The sequence below is a fragment of the Lepidothrix coronata genome, unplaced genomic scaffold (genome assembly GCF_001604755.1).
Source record: "Lepidothrix coronata isolate B3197 unplaced genomic scaffold, Lepidothrix_coronata-1.0 Scaffold6, whole genome shotgun sequence".
Taxonomy (NCBI): domain Eukaryota; kingdom Metazoa; phylum Chordata; class Aves; order Passeriformes; family Pipridae; genus Lepidothrix; species Lepidothrix coronata.
The window spans coordinates 3,795,217-3,811,827 of NW_016690186.1; the positions used below are offsets into that span (position 1 = coordinate 3,795,217).

General features: G+C 43.3%; 1 protein-coding gene across 3 annotated transcripts in view; it reads right to left on the reverse strand.

Annotated features, from left to right (window-relative positions):
- Nucleotides 1-16,611, reverse strand: part of MAPRE2 (microtubule associated protein RP/EB family member 2) — a 101,121-nt gene that overhangs the window by 48,409 nt on the left and 36,101 nt on the right. Inside the window, exon 1 of one of the 3 annotated variants that reach the window (XM_017831824.1) lies at nt 10,768-10,977. The exons of the other annotated variants lie outside the window; for them this stretch is intronic. Coding sequence (XP_017687313.1) covers nt 10,768-10,886 — 119 coding nt within the window. The 5' untranslated portion in view covers nt 10,887-10,977. Of the gene's footprint in view, nt 1-10,767; nt 10,978-16,611 lie in introns of those variants that run through there. 3 annotated transcript variants of the gene reach the window in all.

A 16,611-nucleotide genomic window follows, 5' to 3' on the forward strand; every position in this document is an offset into this window, starting at 1 on the left:
TAGGGAGGCGGTGGTCTTTCATCCTTGAGACGTGCCCTGCCCAGCGTAGCTGTGTTCTCAGCAACACGGCCTCAATGCTGCTTGTTCTAGAATAGATGTATTAGTCTGACCAGTGGATGTTTAGGATTGTACAGAGGCAGCACTGATGGAAGCATTCTAGGAGACGCAGGTGGTGGCGGTAGATGACTCATGATTCAGAACCATATAAGAGAGCAGACAGCACTATGGCTTTGTAAACACTGATCTTGGTATTTTTCTGCAAGTGTTTATTTCGCCATACTTTTTTATGGAGTTTTCCAAAAGCACTACATGCCTTTGCTAACCTGCCCCCAAACCTGGAACAGCAAACCTCTGTGTGCTCCTAAGCTCCCCTCTCCTCTTCCACGGGGGCGCAGTACCCGCTGGCGAGGCTCCCCCTCTTTCTCTCCTGTCTCCCACCGGGGCTAGGGCGGGGGTCGACCACGACCAGGGGCCAGGGTCCCCGGACCTCCGCCGCACGTGGCACGGGGGCTGCTAGGGTCCCCGGACCTCCGCTGCACCACAAACCATTATTAATATTATACAGATTTCAAGTGTTAAGACTACCAGCCACAACACTTTATTTTGGGTTTGGATACCGAAGTAACTTGACCTCCTCCCTTGTTCTTATGAGTTCATACTATAACAGACAAGGAAGCACTCTTAAATTACTCTGGTGCTCAGTGTATTACCAATAAATGACTTGCACTTAAGAATTAATCCTACCAAGCACTATCTAGAACAGGGCTGAACTTCTAAGTGCAATTGCTTAACTGCTAAATTAATTTTGGAGCAACTAAAACTAGAATTCACTAATCCTTCAAGAAGTAAATTGCCCTTTAGGAACATGCTAGTTCAACCATCTGTGATTTATGTAACGTATTATTCTTGCTGTGTGCCAGTAACCACAGACTGATTTAGTATTGTTGCACTACCAACACAATTGCTGAAGCTACCAGCATCAAGTTAAGTTTCCCCAAAACGTATTTTTTCAGCCACATTGGTCTTTGAAGGTCTGTGAAGTAGGCATTTTCCATCAGATTTTAACATCTTCTGCCTATCTAAAGGGGGAAATCCCCAAACCTCTGTTTTCCAAGTAATGTTCTTTAGGTGGTGCCTACTGCTTTGATGCAACTGTGATTGTAAAAACAGAATTAGTTACAACAATCTTTATCTACAAGTCCCAGTAAAGTCTTGAACCTTAAGCTAAGAGAAGCATAGATGTACTGTTTAATAGGATTTGGTCTCCTTTCATGGAATATCTTGAGGTCAATTCCTAAAGTCTATTGCTTCCAGCTGGCAAACGGTGACATTACCAAGTTCAACTCCTACAATAAACAAGGGGAAAAAAAGTTTATTGCTTGAATTGCCTTCAACTAGATATAAATGTAGTTAAGAAGGTAATCTGTGCTGCAATGTGAATATTTAGTTTCTTCAATCCTCTCAGTGTTGCTGCAGGACATGCAACAAGACAGTTTTGTACCACTCCCTGTAAAAGCACGTCAAACTAAGCAGACATCTGACACAGTTTAAGAACTGTGCTCACAGTTAAACATTTTTTGCAGATTAAGTTTATCAATAAAGAAAGTTCTGCATGAAAAAATATACAATCCCTTAAAAGCAGAGGGAGCAATTTATCAGCTATTAACTTCAAAACATAATCTTTACTTGCAATGTACATAATTAATTTTATGACATAACAAAACTATCCCTTTGCCCTGCTGTATCTCTACAAACTTTTGGTCATCTCAGGGTACTAAATTGCAGAAGTTGCTCCCAGTGATTTAGAGAATGCAATATGAAGTAACTAATACACTTCTGCAGCAGCAGCAGTATCGCTTTTGCAAGAATTAAACTAGAAAACAGTTGAAATTGATGATGTCAAACTGAAACTGAAAACACACATTTTTCTTTTCCATTTGAAATCTTTGATGACAAGGATGATTTCACCTTTATGGCAGTACGGAATTTGTTGCCAGATGATATTCCTTTCACTTTTAAAGCATGCGATTTCATTACTTTATTTTTAAGTCATGAGCTGTTTATGCCTATTAAGAGTTACAGAATGGGATCATAAAGTGACTCAGGTAGGCAGGGAACTCCAGAGAGATCTGCTGCAACCTCCCACTCACTGCAGAGCCAGCAAGAGAGGGCTACCAATGATCCCATCTATCTGAGTTTTGAGTGCCTCCAAGGACAGGTATTCCACAGCTCCTCTGAGTAACATCTTCCAGTGTTTGACCATCCCTTCTGTGAAAACATTTCTCCCAATATATAATTTCTACTGTTGCAGCTGCTGCCATTGCCTCTCATCCTCTGCCCATGCATCTCAAAGAACTTGACTCCATCTTCTTTAAACCCAGCCTCTCATGAGACAGCTAAAGACTGCAGTGAGCTCTTCCCCTCTCCTGAGCTGTCTCTTCTCCAGGCTGAATAAACACAGCTCACACACTCCAGCCCCCTGATCATCCTGGTGTCCCTCCATCACACTCATTTTGGTATGACACTGTCTTTCTCAAACTGGAAAAGCCAAATTCAGACACGGTATGTGAGATGTGGTCTCAGAAGCACCAGAGGGGAAGAATCACTTCCCCGGAGCTGTTGGCTTCATGCCTGCCAATGCAGCCCAGCATGGGCTTGGCCTTCTTCCCTGCAAGAGCACACTGCTGACTCATGTTCATCTTGTTCACCAGCACCACCAGATCCACACTGTATAGCACTTCAGGAACAATTGCAGGGGGTGAGGGGGAGGGGCATTGGGAGGATGTGCTTAACGTGGTAGTGGAAAAAAACACCTCACCATATTAAAAATAGAGCTGCTTGAGAGGCAAGGCAGTTCTAGAGCACCCCCACTGCTGTGTAACTCATTTCACACTTGGGGACCAAAGATGTATATGTATATACACAAAGGTGTATATACACCACCCCTATAGTAAAGAATTTCTTCCTAATATCTAATCTAAACCTACTCTCAGTTTGAAGCAATTGCCCTTTGCCATGTCACTACATGTCCTTGTAAAAAGTCCCTCTCCAGCTCCCTTGTCAGCCACCTTTTGGTATTGGAAGGCTTCTCTAAGGGCTCCCTGGAGACTTCTTTTCTCTAGGCTGAATAATCCCAGCTCTCTCAGCCTGTCTTCATAGGAGATATATTAAATGAAAAAAAAAAAAAGAAAATATTACTTATGCCTCTTTGAATCTGACAACTGGCACGACATGAATGTGTTTACTGAAAACAGCGTTTTCAGACCCTGATTCAGAATCTACATCATGTGTAACTTTGAAACATTAATATGGGCAAAGAGTGATATGGACCGCAAACAATAATTCAATAAAATACAACTAACACTATTCTGCATACCAAGGTTTCCAACAAAATGGTTAAATTACATGTGAATTCTGTCCTTTTGGGAAAATGTATCACTTCTATTCAACCATTTACCACTGCCTTCATGTTCTCAGCACTCCTACACACCATGGTCTTTCTGTACACGCAAACTCCCGCAGGACTTCCATATCACTGTGCTATGTATTCCACTTCCATACAAACAATTACTCATAGATTCTATAGTTATTTTAACAAGCTATGATTTGTGTAACACTGAATCCATAAGTAAAACAAATGAGTATTCTACTGCAAATATTTTAGTGCTTCCTATTCATGATATTACTGGACTAGCTCCACAGAGATTAACCTTAAGAAGCGAGGCATAACAACCATGTAAAATTTGCCTAAAATGAATTTTCATTCCCCCAAAATTGTTTAATGCATATTGCCAGCAAGCCCTTCCAAGCATCAACACCACATTCCAGAGTGACAGGCAAGAATTTGCATTCATGTGCATCTCTGAATAATTACAGCTGCTTGGGTAGGAAATCTGTATGGTACTAAGGACCCATACTGTCAGGAAGGAAAATTCACTTGAGTTGCTCTTAAAAGATAAAACTGAAGTCCACAGATTTTGCTAACTAGCTCTCAGGGTTCCAAAGTAGCCAAGAAACATAATATTGAAAATTAAACCTCTGAAACAATACAAGGTGGTCATACGCAAGGCCAGAAGATCAACAGCACAACCTGCATGGCATATTTCTCTCCAGGCAGAATGATCTGGCACAGTTGCAGGATTTCCTAAGGAAGCTACATCGTTAAGTCTCAACTCACTGATGAATGTTTACGCTTCCTGTTTGGATAGCATAGCAAAAACCCAGATTTAACACAAAAGCACCCTTCACTAAGCATGAGGCTCTACGGGAAACAAATTATTTCAGAGTGGTTAAGCTAAGATATTTAATGGCTGTGCTTTCGGTATACAGAGCTCTCTCTACAAAATATTTAATAACTTAGTATACCACTAGAAAACTAGATAAATTTCTGTCAAAATATCATAGGAAATATTTTCATTTTGAATTAAATATTTGATAGCGTGAAGACAGCAAAACTGTGTTAACCCCCCCCCCAAACACAGCTTTTAAAATCCCAACAATTAAATGCATGCTTAGTAAACTCTTATAGTTGATATTCCACTTCCCCTCCCACCTAATTATAATGAAACAATATGAAAAAGATGCTTAATCGGTGAGTCAGGCAGCAGAGATCTGAGCAAGATCCAAACAGCTACGCAGTCACAGCTAACACCATCCGCAGAAGAAACACGGATGTTTTCCATTTACGTTCCCTAGCACTGATGTTGGAAGTGAGCGACCAGTGCTGCTAGCTGGAGGCCAGGATTCAGGGAGCGAGGAGGATGCAAGGATGCAAGTATCCAAACACTGTTCTGGTGCAGTGTGAGTCTTGCTGCCGCCGCCGCCACCACCACCGCCACCACAACGCTTATTCCACACTACAGCCTTCGTGCCATCCCACTCAGTGGTTTGCATGATTGAGAACAGATGTGGTGAGACCACTCGTTTTCAATTATCAAACAAAGGCTGAAAGTTTCATCTCCAAAATGAAAAGCTGGCACACGATTTATCTTCTTCCTTACCAAGCCTTTGCTATACTTAGCTTTAGACTGTCACCAAAACACAAGACCTCTGAAGATATTTTTGAAGAGTCACTCATTCAAGGGCCAAGGCTTGAAATGCAGACCTATCACACTTTTTTTTTTCTTACTGTCTCCCAAAACAAGTTTTATATCTCAAGGTTAGTCCAGGTATGCCAATTCCTGTGGTCCAGCCTGACAGTCATGAGGGTGCTGCATCTCCCTTGAACTAGCCAAAGAAATAGCTTTAATCAGGATCTCTTGCCCCACCTCCAAATCACCTTTCTTTTACAATGCAGCATATTTTTCAGTGCCTGTTTTCCAGGGACACTAGATTGAAGACACTAGGCAGAAGTCAAACTGTCTGTTTCTAAAAGTGACAGCATCAGGTTCAGTTCTCAAATATCTGAAACTTGCTCCTTTTTTTGTTAATATGCCAGAAACACATTGCTTTTGCTATGCAGCTCAACAAGGTAGTTTAAAAAAACCACATCGCACATCAAAAACCAGAATGCAGCCTCCCACCTACAGGATGTTTCTGAAACCCATGGAGGCTGGGTGCAGATTATGTGTTCTCAGAACTTTTTGGTGAGAGTGCTTGGGTGCATCTGAGAAGATAGTGCTGTCTGAAAATCACCTCCATTTCCTTACGCAAACTGGGCTGTCTGTGGAGTGCTGTTTTGTTCCCCTCTCCTGAAATCCCATAAAGTTATCTGCCTCTTAGCTCCTGATTTAAACAAATACCCCCTACACCCAAAACACTGTGAGGATATTTTCTTCAAGGAAGATCAAATCCACGTCAAGAGAGGTAGCCCAATAACGTAGGCAGGGATTATCTAGGTTTCAAACTACTGATGCAGTATTGAGCAGAGTCAGCCTCATAACCCTCGGACACATTTATATGCACTCACATGTGACTCCCTGTTATCTTCAGACAGTTTCACCCTGTGCCTTTTGAGAGCTGGACCCAGCAGAAGATACTCACCAAAACAGCTCTCTCTAGGCAGAGTACTCCCTAATCAGAAAACAAGATTAAAGAAGAGCAGCAGTGGCAGTGATAGGAAAACAGCTTTATGAAAGTGAAAGAAGAGAAAATAAGTGGGTACCTAAGCTCACAGGAACCAAGGAAAGATTTCTGCATGGTCCCTTTTAATGCTGGCTAGTAGCTGCTGGCTCTAAGTCATCAGGACAGTCTTCTGCCTGTTAGCTAGTTGCAACCCAGATGCTTGACAGACAAGGGGGTTATCACAAAAATACCACTTTTAGAAAAGCTCAAGCCAAATTTATGGGGTGTGATTTATGTTGGTTTGTTGCTGGGGTTTTTTTTAAACATTTATTATAGACTTTCTCCTTTCAGTGAAATCTAGTGCAAAATTCTCATAATCTGCAACAAAGCTGTTAGGTGAACAGCAAATGCCTCTGAAAATGATGATGCAGTTACTAATATATAGTAATAATAGTAGCATTTGCTTTGACTAGCATTTACAGTTTCAGAAGTCACACCTGTCTGTACTACTAAGCAAGAAGATAGCTCCTTGCTTTTACTGTGTATTGTCTCCCAGTTCTCAGCAAGTTTGCGCATTATTATATTAATTTTATCAACACAAATGGTCTTTTTTACTTCAGTGGAACTACCTGCTTACCATATTCAATGGAACATAATTTTAGAAGACCCTTCAAAAGGGTCTGACTTATGCCTTCTGCCCACAGTAAGGCATAGCTGTAGGTCTCCCTTTGAACCCTGAGTAAAGCCACACGTGTGGAAGGCACAGAGCCACCAGAGACAGGGGCAGGTCCTGCGGAGGGAAGGATGCTCTCTGCTGCCCAGGGCCAGCCTGCATCCGGCAATTCACTGGGAGGTGGGAAGGCAAAGACCAAAACAGATTTTGCTATAACGTAAATCTCCGCTTTCAGCATGGAAGTTATCAGCTCATACTGCTGTAAAAGGCAGCCAGATATGCTCTGTAACACCCCACAGTTTATTTCCACAGTGGGTGAGGAAATTGCCACTTCTGTCCTGCTTTCATTATTATGCAGAGCACCATCGCTCATTGACAGCTTACACAATGACTTCTAGAAGGAAGACAACACTTAGGAAAACCAGATATTTAAAACATAACTTTAGAGAGGTACATGCTCATAGATAAAAACTACAATAAAAATACTCTTTCCTTTCAGCTTAGTGATTTGAAGAAAAACAATCAGGAAGTTGTGCTCCCCTTCCTTCCACTTCATGCAAGTTCTGGGTATAAAACTAAATATAGTCAGGGATGAAGGACCAGAAAAGCATTTTTCTAGCAACACACACAGATAAACCAAAAGTTAAGCACAGTCTCCTACAAAGGAGGGTACAACAGTTTTCCCCTTTAAAACCAGGGTGGGCTAGGTATATCATTAAAACCTGGAAGTATTCAAACTTTTTGTACAGTTAGCTTTTAAAAATATGATGAGCTGATCTACCACACAAAATGCCCAGATTCTGGCAATAAAAGCACTGCAAACATACCCTATTTAAAAAAAAATTCTCCACACAGCGTTTGATTTGGTTTCTTATTAAATTTTTTCAGACTTCTTTGAACACAGAAGCAAAACTATAATTAAATGTAGTGCCATTCTCAGAAATTACCTCAAATCTATTCTGGGCCAACAAAAAGATGCTTCAGTACCAAAAAAATTTTAAACTCAGTCTGGAGGACATGAAACAGCATTTTACTAGAGCAATACAGATTGATTACAGTTATTAACTCTAAAAGGTGTAACATCATCCTGTGACTATATTTTATGCCGAAGTGCCTGGTTTCCATTTACCACCTAAGTAAAGCTGGATGAGAAACTTAACACCTTGGGCCCGTATGTCTCAGTCTGCACAATATAATATGTCCTTTGGAAGACTTGGAAAAACTATTTGTGGCTTTGCATATGGAGCATACGGTTAGGACTCGTGGTATAGGTTCAATTCCCTGCTGCATCCTCAACTCAGTGGATAACTTATGGCATCTCCTTCCATGTCAGCCTCTTAGTCTGTAAAAAGTTATAAACTGCAGCTGTTTTTATGTCTGATTCAGGAGTTGCATATTAAATCTTTGGTAAGACCTGGTATTAGAAATAGCAAAGTTTTTTTTTTAGGTCTGAGAATATCCAACCTGATAAACACAAATTTTCTGATCAATAAAGACTACTTTTGTTTTAAAACATCTATGAAACAGAACACGTTAGAAGTTGTAAAATGAGAATGCATTTCTGATATTACAGGAGAGAAGGACTTAAAGGCAAATACTGAACTTGTATACACATGGGAAATGCAGGTTAAGAGCAAAGCTGCAGTACGCACAAGTGTTTTACAAGCAAAGTACGTACTTCTAGCTTTGTACAAGTAACTCCTGATCTGATATCAAGCTCCAGGGTGTGTTTAATGACATATTTATTTCATATTCCTAGATGCACATAGAACAAGCCAGCCCAACAGTCAGAGGCATAACAACTTGATGTGTCATATGGTAAGGTCGTACAAGCTGCTCCGTAAGGCTGCTTTGAAGTCAGCAGTGGCACTGACAGTCCAGCGTGGTTGCAGGCACTTTACTGATGGTATTCATCTGTTATACTTACTGAGCTCCTGCTGCAGCTCAAACTGGACAAGCACCAAACTCACCTAACTAGTCAAGGTTTCCATAGAAGTTAAAAGCCATCTTTTTCAATACCAAGGAGAAGTTTCACAGCAGGTTTCAAATATTTTCTTTAACATTTCCCTTCTGTTATGCTTGCCATTTACTTCCTAAAGTACTTAAAGCTAGAAATGAGACCAAGTTAAGTATCATTCTGTCCCTTGGAGAAAGTGAGAAATCAACAGATATGGATGCCATGACTGTGCAGATCAGGGTAAGTTTCCACAAGGAAAAAAGAACCTAAATAGAATTCCCCAGTGGAAATTTTTATTTGTGCATTAACGGTTTATTTCTGAAATATATCGAACTGGATTACTTATTTACTGCCCAAAAGTAACACGCAACATTAGCATTAAGAGTTCTGTATTCCTTTATATTGCTCTAGAGAGGAATACAAATGGATTCAAATCCCTAGAAGACTAAGGAGTACTATTCTGGATTAAAGGCTATTCGGACGCAGAATAACTTCACAATTTTCAAAAATTTGGGCAAACGATACAGTTATTTCTGTCATCAGGTGCTTAACACAGCAGCCTTGCAAAATGTTTTTTCTAGACATAATTCAATGTCTGATATGAAAGGCAGAAGGACAAGAAAACTGACTTGTTAATGGTTGCAGAAAAACACATACAAACCTATTCCAAAAGAAAAATGGAGAACCTGATTTTACAGAGGTTTTCCAAAGAACCCCTCTGAAGAAGTGAGACAGCAATCAGCAGCACCTATGACATGTCAGAATAACTAAACACAGATGCATGGTATTTCAAATATATTTCATATTTCTGCTTAGGTGCACCAGCTTTCCTCTAAAACGGAATCTTGTACTACTCAGCTGAAATTTACATATAGGAAGTGAGAGCTCCAGGCTTTCTGCAAGTAGAAATAGGTCCTTACAAAAGCAAATTTGCTACTTCGAGCTAAATGTGTGCCTTGGGGCTCCACTGCACAAAGCATCAGCAGATTTAGAGTGAGATGGACTTAATTTTGGGCAATTCAAACAAGCCACACACTGGGATCGCCGACACACTTCGAGATCACGCGTCAGCGTGTGATCAACAATGAGATTCACTGTTAAGGTTATTAATGGTCAGCTATACCGGTAGCAGCTCCGTTACTCCTTAGCAGAAGAAAAATACTGTGATTTTCTTCAGACAAACAAGCCATGTCATCCACGTTTGTTTTCATCTAATCGAGCATACAACTCGCCACTTTAGTCAGATATTTGAGAGCAGCATCATTTCCTGTTGCTTGAAAATCAGCTTTAAGGGGCGTGTTCTCTGCAGAGGCACTGCTTGCTGTCATCCAGGCAGCATTTAAAATAACTGTATATTGACATAAGGGGAGCTACGGGCCGTATTATCACCCTTCGAGTCGGCAACAAGGAGCACATCAAACCAGTTGCGTTCCGGGCTGCGCCACGACCCTTATCAAACAATGCAAACAATTTTAATGAGCTTATCTGCCGGAACATATTGTCAGAGATGTTCATGCAAAAGCGCTGCCAGCAACGCATGCCAAACGATTCATCAAAAACGCCTACAACTGCAACAAAAGACGTGTGTCCCCCCCAAAACGAGGAACGATAAATAAACACAAAATGGGGCTGGCGGGGAGCGGGGGGCGGGGATGGAGCCGCCCTCCCCCGCGCAGGCACCGGGGGGACTGTCACCGCCGCCCCGGCGGGCGGGGAGCGGCTGTCACCCCCACAGCGGCGTGCGGGGGCACTGCCCGGTGCCGGTGCGGGTCCCCGGGCCGGGCAGGGGCTGCCCGCGCCCCGCCATCCGCGGCCGCCGCCTCCCGCACGGCGCCGCCTCCCTCCGAGATCCGCAGCGAGGTGCTGCGGCTCTTTTCCAGGGGGAGCTGGCTGCCTGCGCGGGGTGCGTTCTTTCCTTCATTTTTATTTTAACCCCCCTCCCCCTCTTTTTTTTTTTATTATCATATTTAACCGCCTTTCTTCCGCCCGGGCTCGGCGAGCCCCCGCAGACATCCCGCCTATGCACCGAACGCTCTCCAGCCGGACAATGCGGGGCCGGGGCGAGAGGAGGGGGCTGCAGCCCGCCCTCCTTATGCAACCTCCCCCCCGCGCCGCCGCAGCCCCCCCGCCGTACCTGTAGGAGCGCTCCCCCCGCACCGTGTGCTTCCTGAAGGGGATGATGGTCCCGTTATCCTGAATGATGTCGTTGTTGTTCTCGCCATTTGGGGACAGGGCTTGGGTCGGTCCGGGCATTGGCGCTCCCGCCGCTCCGCAGAGCCCCGCGCTGCTGCCGCTGCTGCTGCTGGTGTGCGGAAGGTGGCGGCAGCCGCGACTCTCTCGCCGCCCGCCCCGCTCCGCCCGCCCCGCTCCGCCCGCGTCAGCCCCGCCCCGCCCGCGTCAGCCCCGCCGCCGCCGCCACACGTGACCGCCCCTCGCCATGGCAACCGGCCGGCGCCGCGCTGCGCCCGGGGACGGCAGCGGGCAAGGAAGGGAGGGAGGGAGCGGGGAAGGAAGGGAAGGGGCGCCCGCCCCGCCCCGCGCCCCCACACAAAGAGCCGCTCGCCCCGGGCGTGCGGGGGCTCCGTCGTCTCCCGCGGGGGACCAGCCCGAGCTGTTCGGCGGCCCCTTCTCGGGGCAGGCACAGACAAAGCGCCCGGGGCACCCCCCACGCGTTCCCCGTGCCCGCACGGCGATCCCGCCGCCTCCGCACGTGTCCCTGCGCCCGTGGGCGGCACGGAAACACAGCCTCTCCCCTGCAGGGACCGCGCCGTCCCCCTGCCCAGTGCCACCCGGGACAAGGGCAGCCGCGGTGTGGCCCTGGTTCTACGAGACCAGCCGAGACCTCAAAGCCCGACGCCTCTTCATCACCCTCCGTCCCCCGGTACCTCCGCATCATCCGCCTTTTCGCCACACCAAGGAGCTATTTGGGGCTCAAGCTCCTCCTTTTGAAGGAGCCCCCACAGCGGGCTGCTCGGTTACACGCCGCCCAGCCGCAGCAGGGAACACCGCCCAGCTTTCTCCAGCGTCTTCCCTCGGTGCTTGTGCGCTCCGGGTTATGGACATCCCCACTGCGCAAAGCTCGCCTACCCTGGCTGCAGCTTAAAGAATCATAGAGTAGATTTTGTGTTTCATATGGTGAACCCTTTATTAACGAAAGTACATAAATACTAAGTGACATGAGAATACAAGGATGTCAAAAGTCATGGACTCCTAATAACAAAAAAGCCTAAGAAGGTTCTAAGTTAATTATGCTATTTTTTTCCTAGTTCCTGCATCTGCTACTCTGCCTGCATTTCCACCCCAAGCACCAGGATGTCCGAGTTACCAAGCTCTGTATTCCTGCTTATGGCTTCACTGGAGAGCACGGTACACCACCTGTCAAGCTGCACTGCACATTTCCAGCATTCTCCTTCTCTTCGGCTTACACAGAAAAAACATTTGATGGCACATCCTTCAAAATATTGCTTGGATCAGAAACAAGAAGGGAAAAAACCTGCCAAGGCAGTAGCACTGAACTTCTGGCACTGCTAGCACCACCATTCACACAACCCTCATCTCTTCCTCCCCTTCATCTAAAACAGTTTTTTATCCTCCTTGCTCCGTTTCCCTCCGCATAGCTCTATGATTTCTGCATATCTCTCCTTGCATAAATAGCAATGCCCTTCAAAGTTTGACATTAACCACAGAGCAATTCCGGTCATCCCCAGGAGCAGATCTGAACTTCACTGTGGCCAAACCTACCTTCACATCCCAATAGTGGATCAAAACTCACACATTTACCACATTAGAAAAACAAACTATCCAACTATTTACAAACTGTTTTCTCTAAACAAAAACTAACAAGAGTGACTGTGTGCACAGTCTCTTAACAGCTTTGTATGACCTCAGGGCTGTTAGATGCAAAATGTTTGGGCCAATTTATCAACATCTTAAAAAATACATGGCCCCAAATCCAACTCTCTTTTAAAATGAGTTTTAAGGTGGCAGGTCGAACAAAAAGAGCAATGTGAGTATTTCTAATACGTTCTCAGAGACACATGATGATATTTTAACTCAGAAGTTCTGAAGTATGAGTTTGATTATATTTATACTTTGATTTTTTCCTGCAAAAAGAAGAAGATTTAATGACATTTTAACTAATCTTTAACCTTTCAGACTGAAATGACACTTTACTGAAAACTTAGTTTACATGATAATGTTCACGACATAGACTCTGCATTCACAGAGTAAGGTAAATACAATCAATAACTGAACACCAACTGCACAGTACTTGGACTGTTGAGAAACTACTTAGATTTACATCAGACATATACATTAACACACACACACAGAGCAATCTCTAACAAAATTCAAGTTAGCCTGCCAATTTGTCACTTGTCCTCTGAACACCAAGACAGGAGGTCTCATTTATTCTTTCTGCCAGGTTTTCAAATATACTCAGATTTCTCTTTCAGTAAGCAATATATGGACATTTGCACTTGGTACACTTTATTGAAAAGTGTTCCATTCCTCTGGCAACTGGAGGAAGCTACCTTTTAGTCTTTGAGTCTTTTTCTAAACCAGCAACAAAATACATTCTGCTAAAAAGATCAGTGTCTTAGTAACAGCCAAGAACATGGAGAAGCCAGAAATGCTACATGGTGACAGAATATCAAAATAATCTATAGCAGGTCTTTATCTGCCAGACATAACCCTACCTGCTCTGCTAGGCAGTGAGCAGTAAAACACTCTTAAACCCTAACTTGTAAAAATATTTTTACTTCTTCATCAGTGGCAAAGAACAGAAGCTTCTTTATGGAAGTCTCCAAAACTGTTTAAAACATGTACCAACAAAGCTATAGAAGAGAAGTGCAGGTGAGGAGAACATGGCCACCTCACTTCAGAACCCTTCTTGCCTCTGCATTAGGATTCAAGGTCAGAAAATACACACTGCCTAAACAGAATACCTTACCTCTATAAAGGCTGAGCCAGGCCTCAACCAAAGCAGTTTGGTGCTGGTTTTCAGAAAGCACATGCTGCTTTGGTTGATCTAGCACAGGCTGGGGGGCAGAGGGTGCGATATGGATTCCATATGCACGGCACTCCCTCTACTCTACTGCCTCTGTCTCTGTTTCTGGGCACTCTGTGGCCCACAAGTACCACTCTTATCTTTAAGTGCTGGAAGCCACCAGGATTTTCTTCCCCCTTTCATTATTCTGAGCTAAGAGGTCCTGCAAGAAATAGGAAATCTGTTGCTGTTATTAGGTGTCTGTGCATCTGTGCTGCCTTCGTAGATTTTTACATGCAGTACGCATACAAACAGAGAAGCAACCTGAAGAATAAAAGGTCAGCATGGTGTTGATTAAAGAGCCCCAACTATGGTATGTTGAAAGTATCGAAATCTAGTACTCACAAGAGATATACACACTAAGCAAAGAGCCAGGAAAGCAATTAATGCCTAGGGGTGGATTACAAAACCTGATGTAATAGATCTTCAGCACTGAGAACCACAGACGCAATGGCTGGAAGGGACCTATGGAGGTCATCCATTCCTACTTCCCACTCAGAGCAGGATCATCATCAACACAAGATCAGGTCACATTTCAGGACATGATCAATCTATCCAAATCTCAAAAATCTCCACGGATGGAGATGTTGCATCCTCTCAGGGCCACCCGCTCCCATGCCACATTAGCCACACAGCAAGTGTGCTGATGCAAAAAGCACTCTCTACCTCAGCACTTGCATTCCAGTACTCCGATTTTTGCTGGGGTGAACAAGGTAGAGCAAACACTAGCAAGTACTAAAGCAGGCCTAGCCATCATTCTCCAAAATCTGGTTGCTCCCTACTCCTCAGAGCTTTCATTTTCAGTTCCTCTCTCCTTATTTGCTCTAAACTTCACTTACTGCAGTAGAAAGGCCATGCAGCATAATTTAGGATGCCTCAGAGTGAAATCCTTTAAAAGCCCAAAATGCAGCATTAGAAAGACCTCAGACATGCTCAAGCCAGAATTTTATATTAGGCTGATAAGAAGCAATCAATGTACAGCCTCGAAAACAGAGGTGATGGCCATGATAGAGATTTCCGCTGGTATATTTGTGAGAAGATTAAAAAAACCACGGTTTTAGGGAGTATTGCGTGTTACATAGCCAAACCATAAATGCAATTAATGATTGCAGAAATTCCCCACTGCTTGAATAACTGTGGGGTGGTGGGAGCATTAGGGAAATCGGTTAAGGAAAAAACACATCTAACCCTAGAGTGGCAAGGAGCATTCCTCATCTCTGACATCTCAGTTCAGGTTCAAGCTCGTGATATTCCTTGCACTGTTCTCAGATTACAGCCCAAACACCATGCAAGTATAATTATTTTGGGCCATGTACATCACTTTTCTGAAGAGTTTCATGAACACTCCTGTCACAAGTATAGTTTTTCCACTGGGAAAAAAAAATAAGAAAATCAGATTTCAGAAAACAGTTAGAAGATAACAACAACTTTTGGAAAGCAGTAGTCCTGAGCAATGTAGTATGCTTTTCTAATTTAACTATTCTCATAGTCTTCCTTTATCAGGATGAAGATTAACAGAATTCTCTAAAGCCAGAGGTTTAGACACTGTAGAATAAAACTGGTTACTTCTAGCACTGAAGCCTGTGTTTAATCAGACACCTATGCAGAAATATGTTCTCCCTCCTCAAGAAGTTGGCCAACAGTGTTTAGATTTGAAAATAACCGAATAAAGCAAATCAGGAAGAAAGTTTTGGAAGAGTTAAAAGTTACTCTGTTAAGTCTTGGGAACATCTTGGTTTTTAAAGGAAGTCCCAATTAAGTAAGGTACACAGACATAATTTATTCCTAGCATGAGTAGATTCAGTAAGATGTGTATAACCATGAGTATACTTAATTAGGCTGCATCAGAATCAGACTAATTTCTTAAGTTGCATCTAGTCGATTAAGAACAGAAGACTAAGGAGATCCAGATTTGCACGTTATCTGTGGGAAGTACAAATGATGTATGTGCAACTGAATGCCTAATACAGAGCACTGGCTTGCACCAGCCTAAATTAGTGATAACATATTGCACAGAAACATCTAAAAAGGAATCATCAACAGCAGTGTTACTAACACAGTGAATATATATCAGACATGATATGGTGCATGATAAACTGCAAGCTGACCTGGGCTACACAGAACTCACTGACATACTGTCAACAGCACTGATCAGCCCAAAGGAAAACTCCCACTGTGGTGTAAAATCACTTTCTTCGTTTACACAGCACTGAAGGAGTTCTCCCACCTTCATCCCGTTACCTCATTCTCTGCCTTAAATTTCAGGGCGCGTTGCATTTAAACTCGCCATACCAAACAGCAAATGATAATTTTGTCAGGACAAAGAAACACTGCATGAGTTGTACTGAAACAGCTACTTATCACTCCAGACATCCTGTAGACAAAGAATGAGCTTCCCACCCTTGGGGATTCTAGTGTTGCCACTTTAAGCAAAGTCTTGATTATTTGCCTTCCCTGGAGAGAGACAGATAAAGAGAAGAAAAAAAAAAAAGAAAGGGCTGTCCCAATTACACAATGTGCATGGACCATATCCCTATGAGGTAATTCAAGTCTATTTTTAAATATAGAGACATATTTATATTTCAGAGGTCACATTTAACATTTTAAGAAGTGTTCTGCGCCTGTGAGGAAGAGTAAAACAAATCTTAGAGTCTTTGTCAGCTAAGTATTCTTGAAAATTTAGTCTTATAAGCTGCAAATCTGATCTGACCATTGGTGTATGAATTGATCGCTTAAGAGAGACATCTTCAAGAGCCAGACTGGGTATTTTCCTTTAAAAAGGCCATAGTTACATTTAATATAAACCTTAATGTAGAAATTAAATAGAAATCAGAGGATTAATTCAAGAGTCTGTCTACAAAACAAGGATTTTTATGTTCACGGGAACAGGATTTCCTGTGAAACCCTTGAATAACAGGTATTTTAAGACTA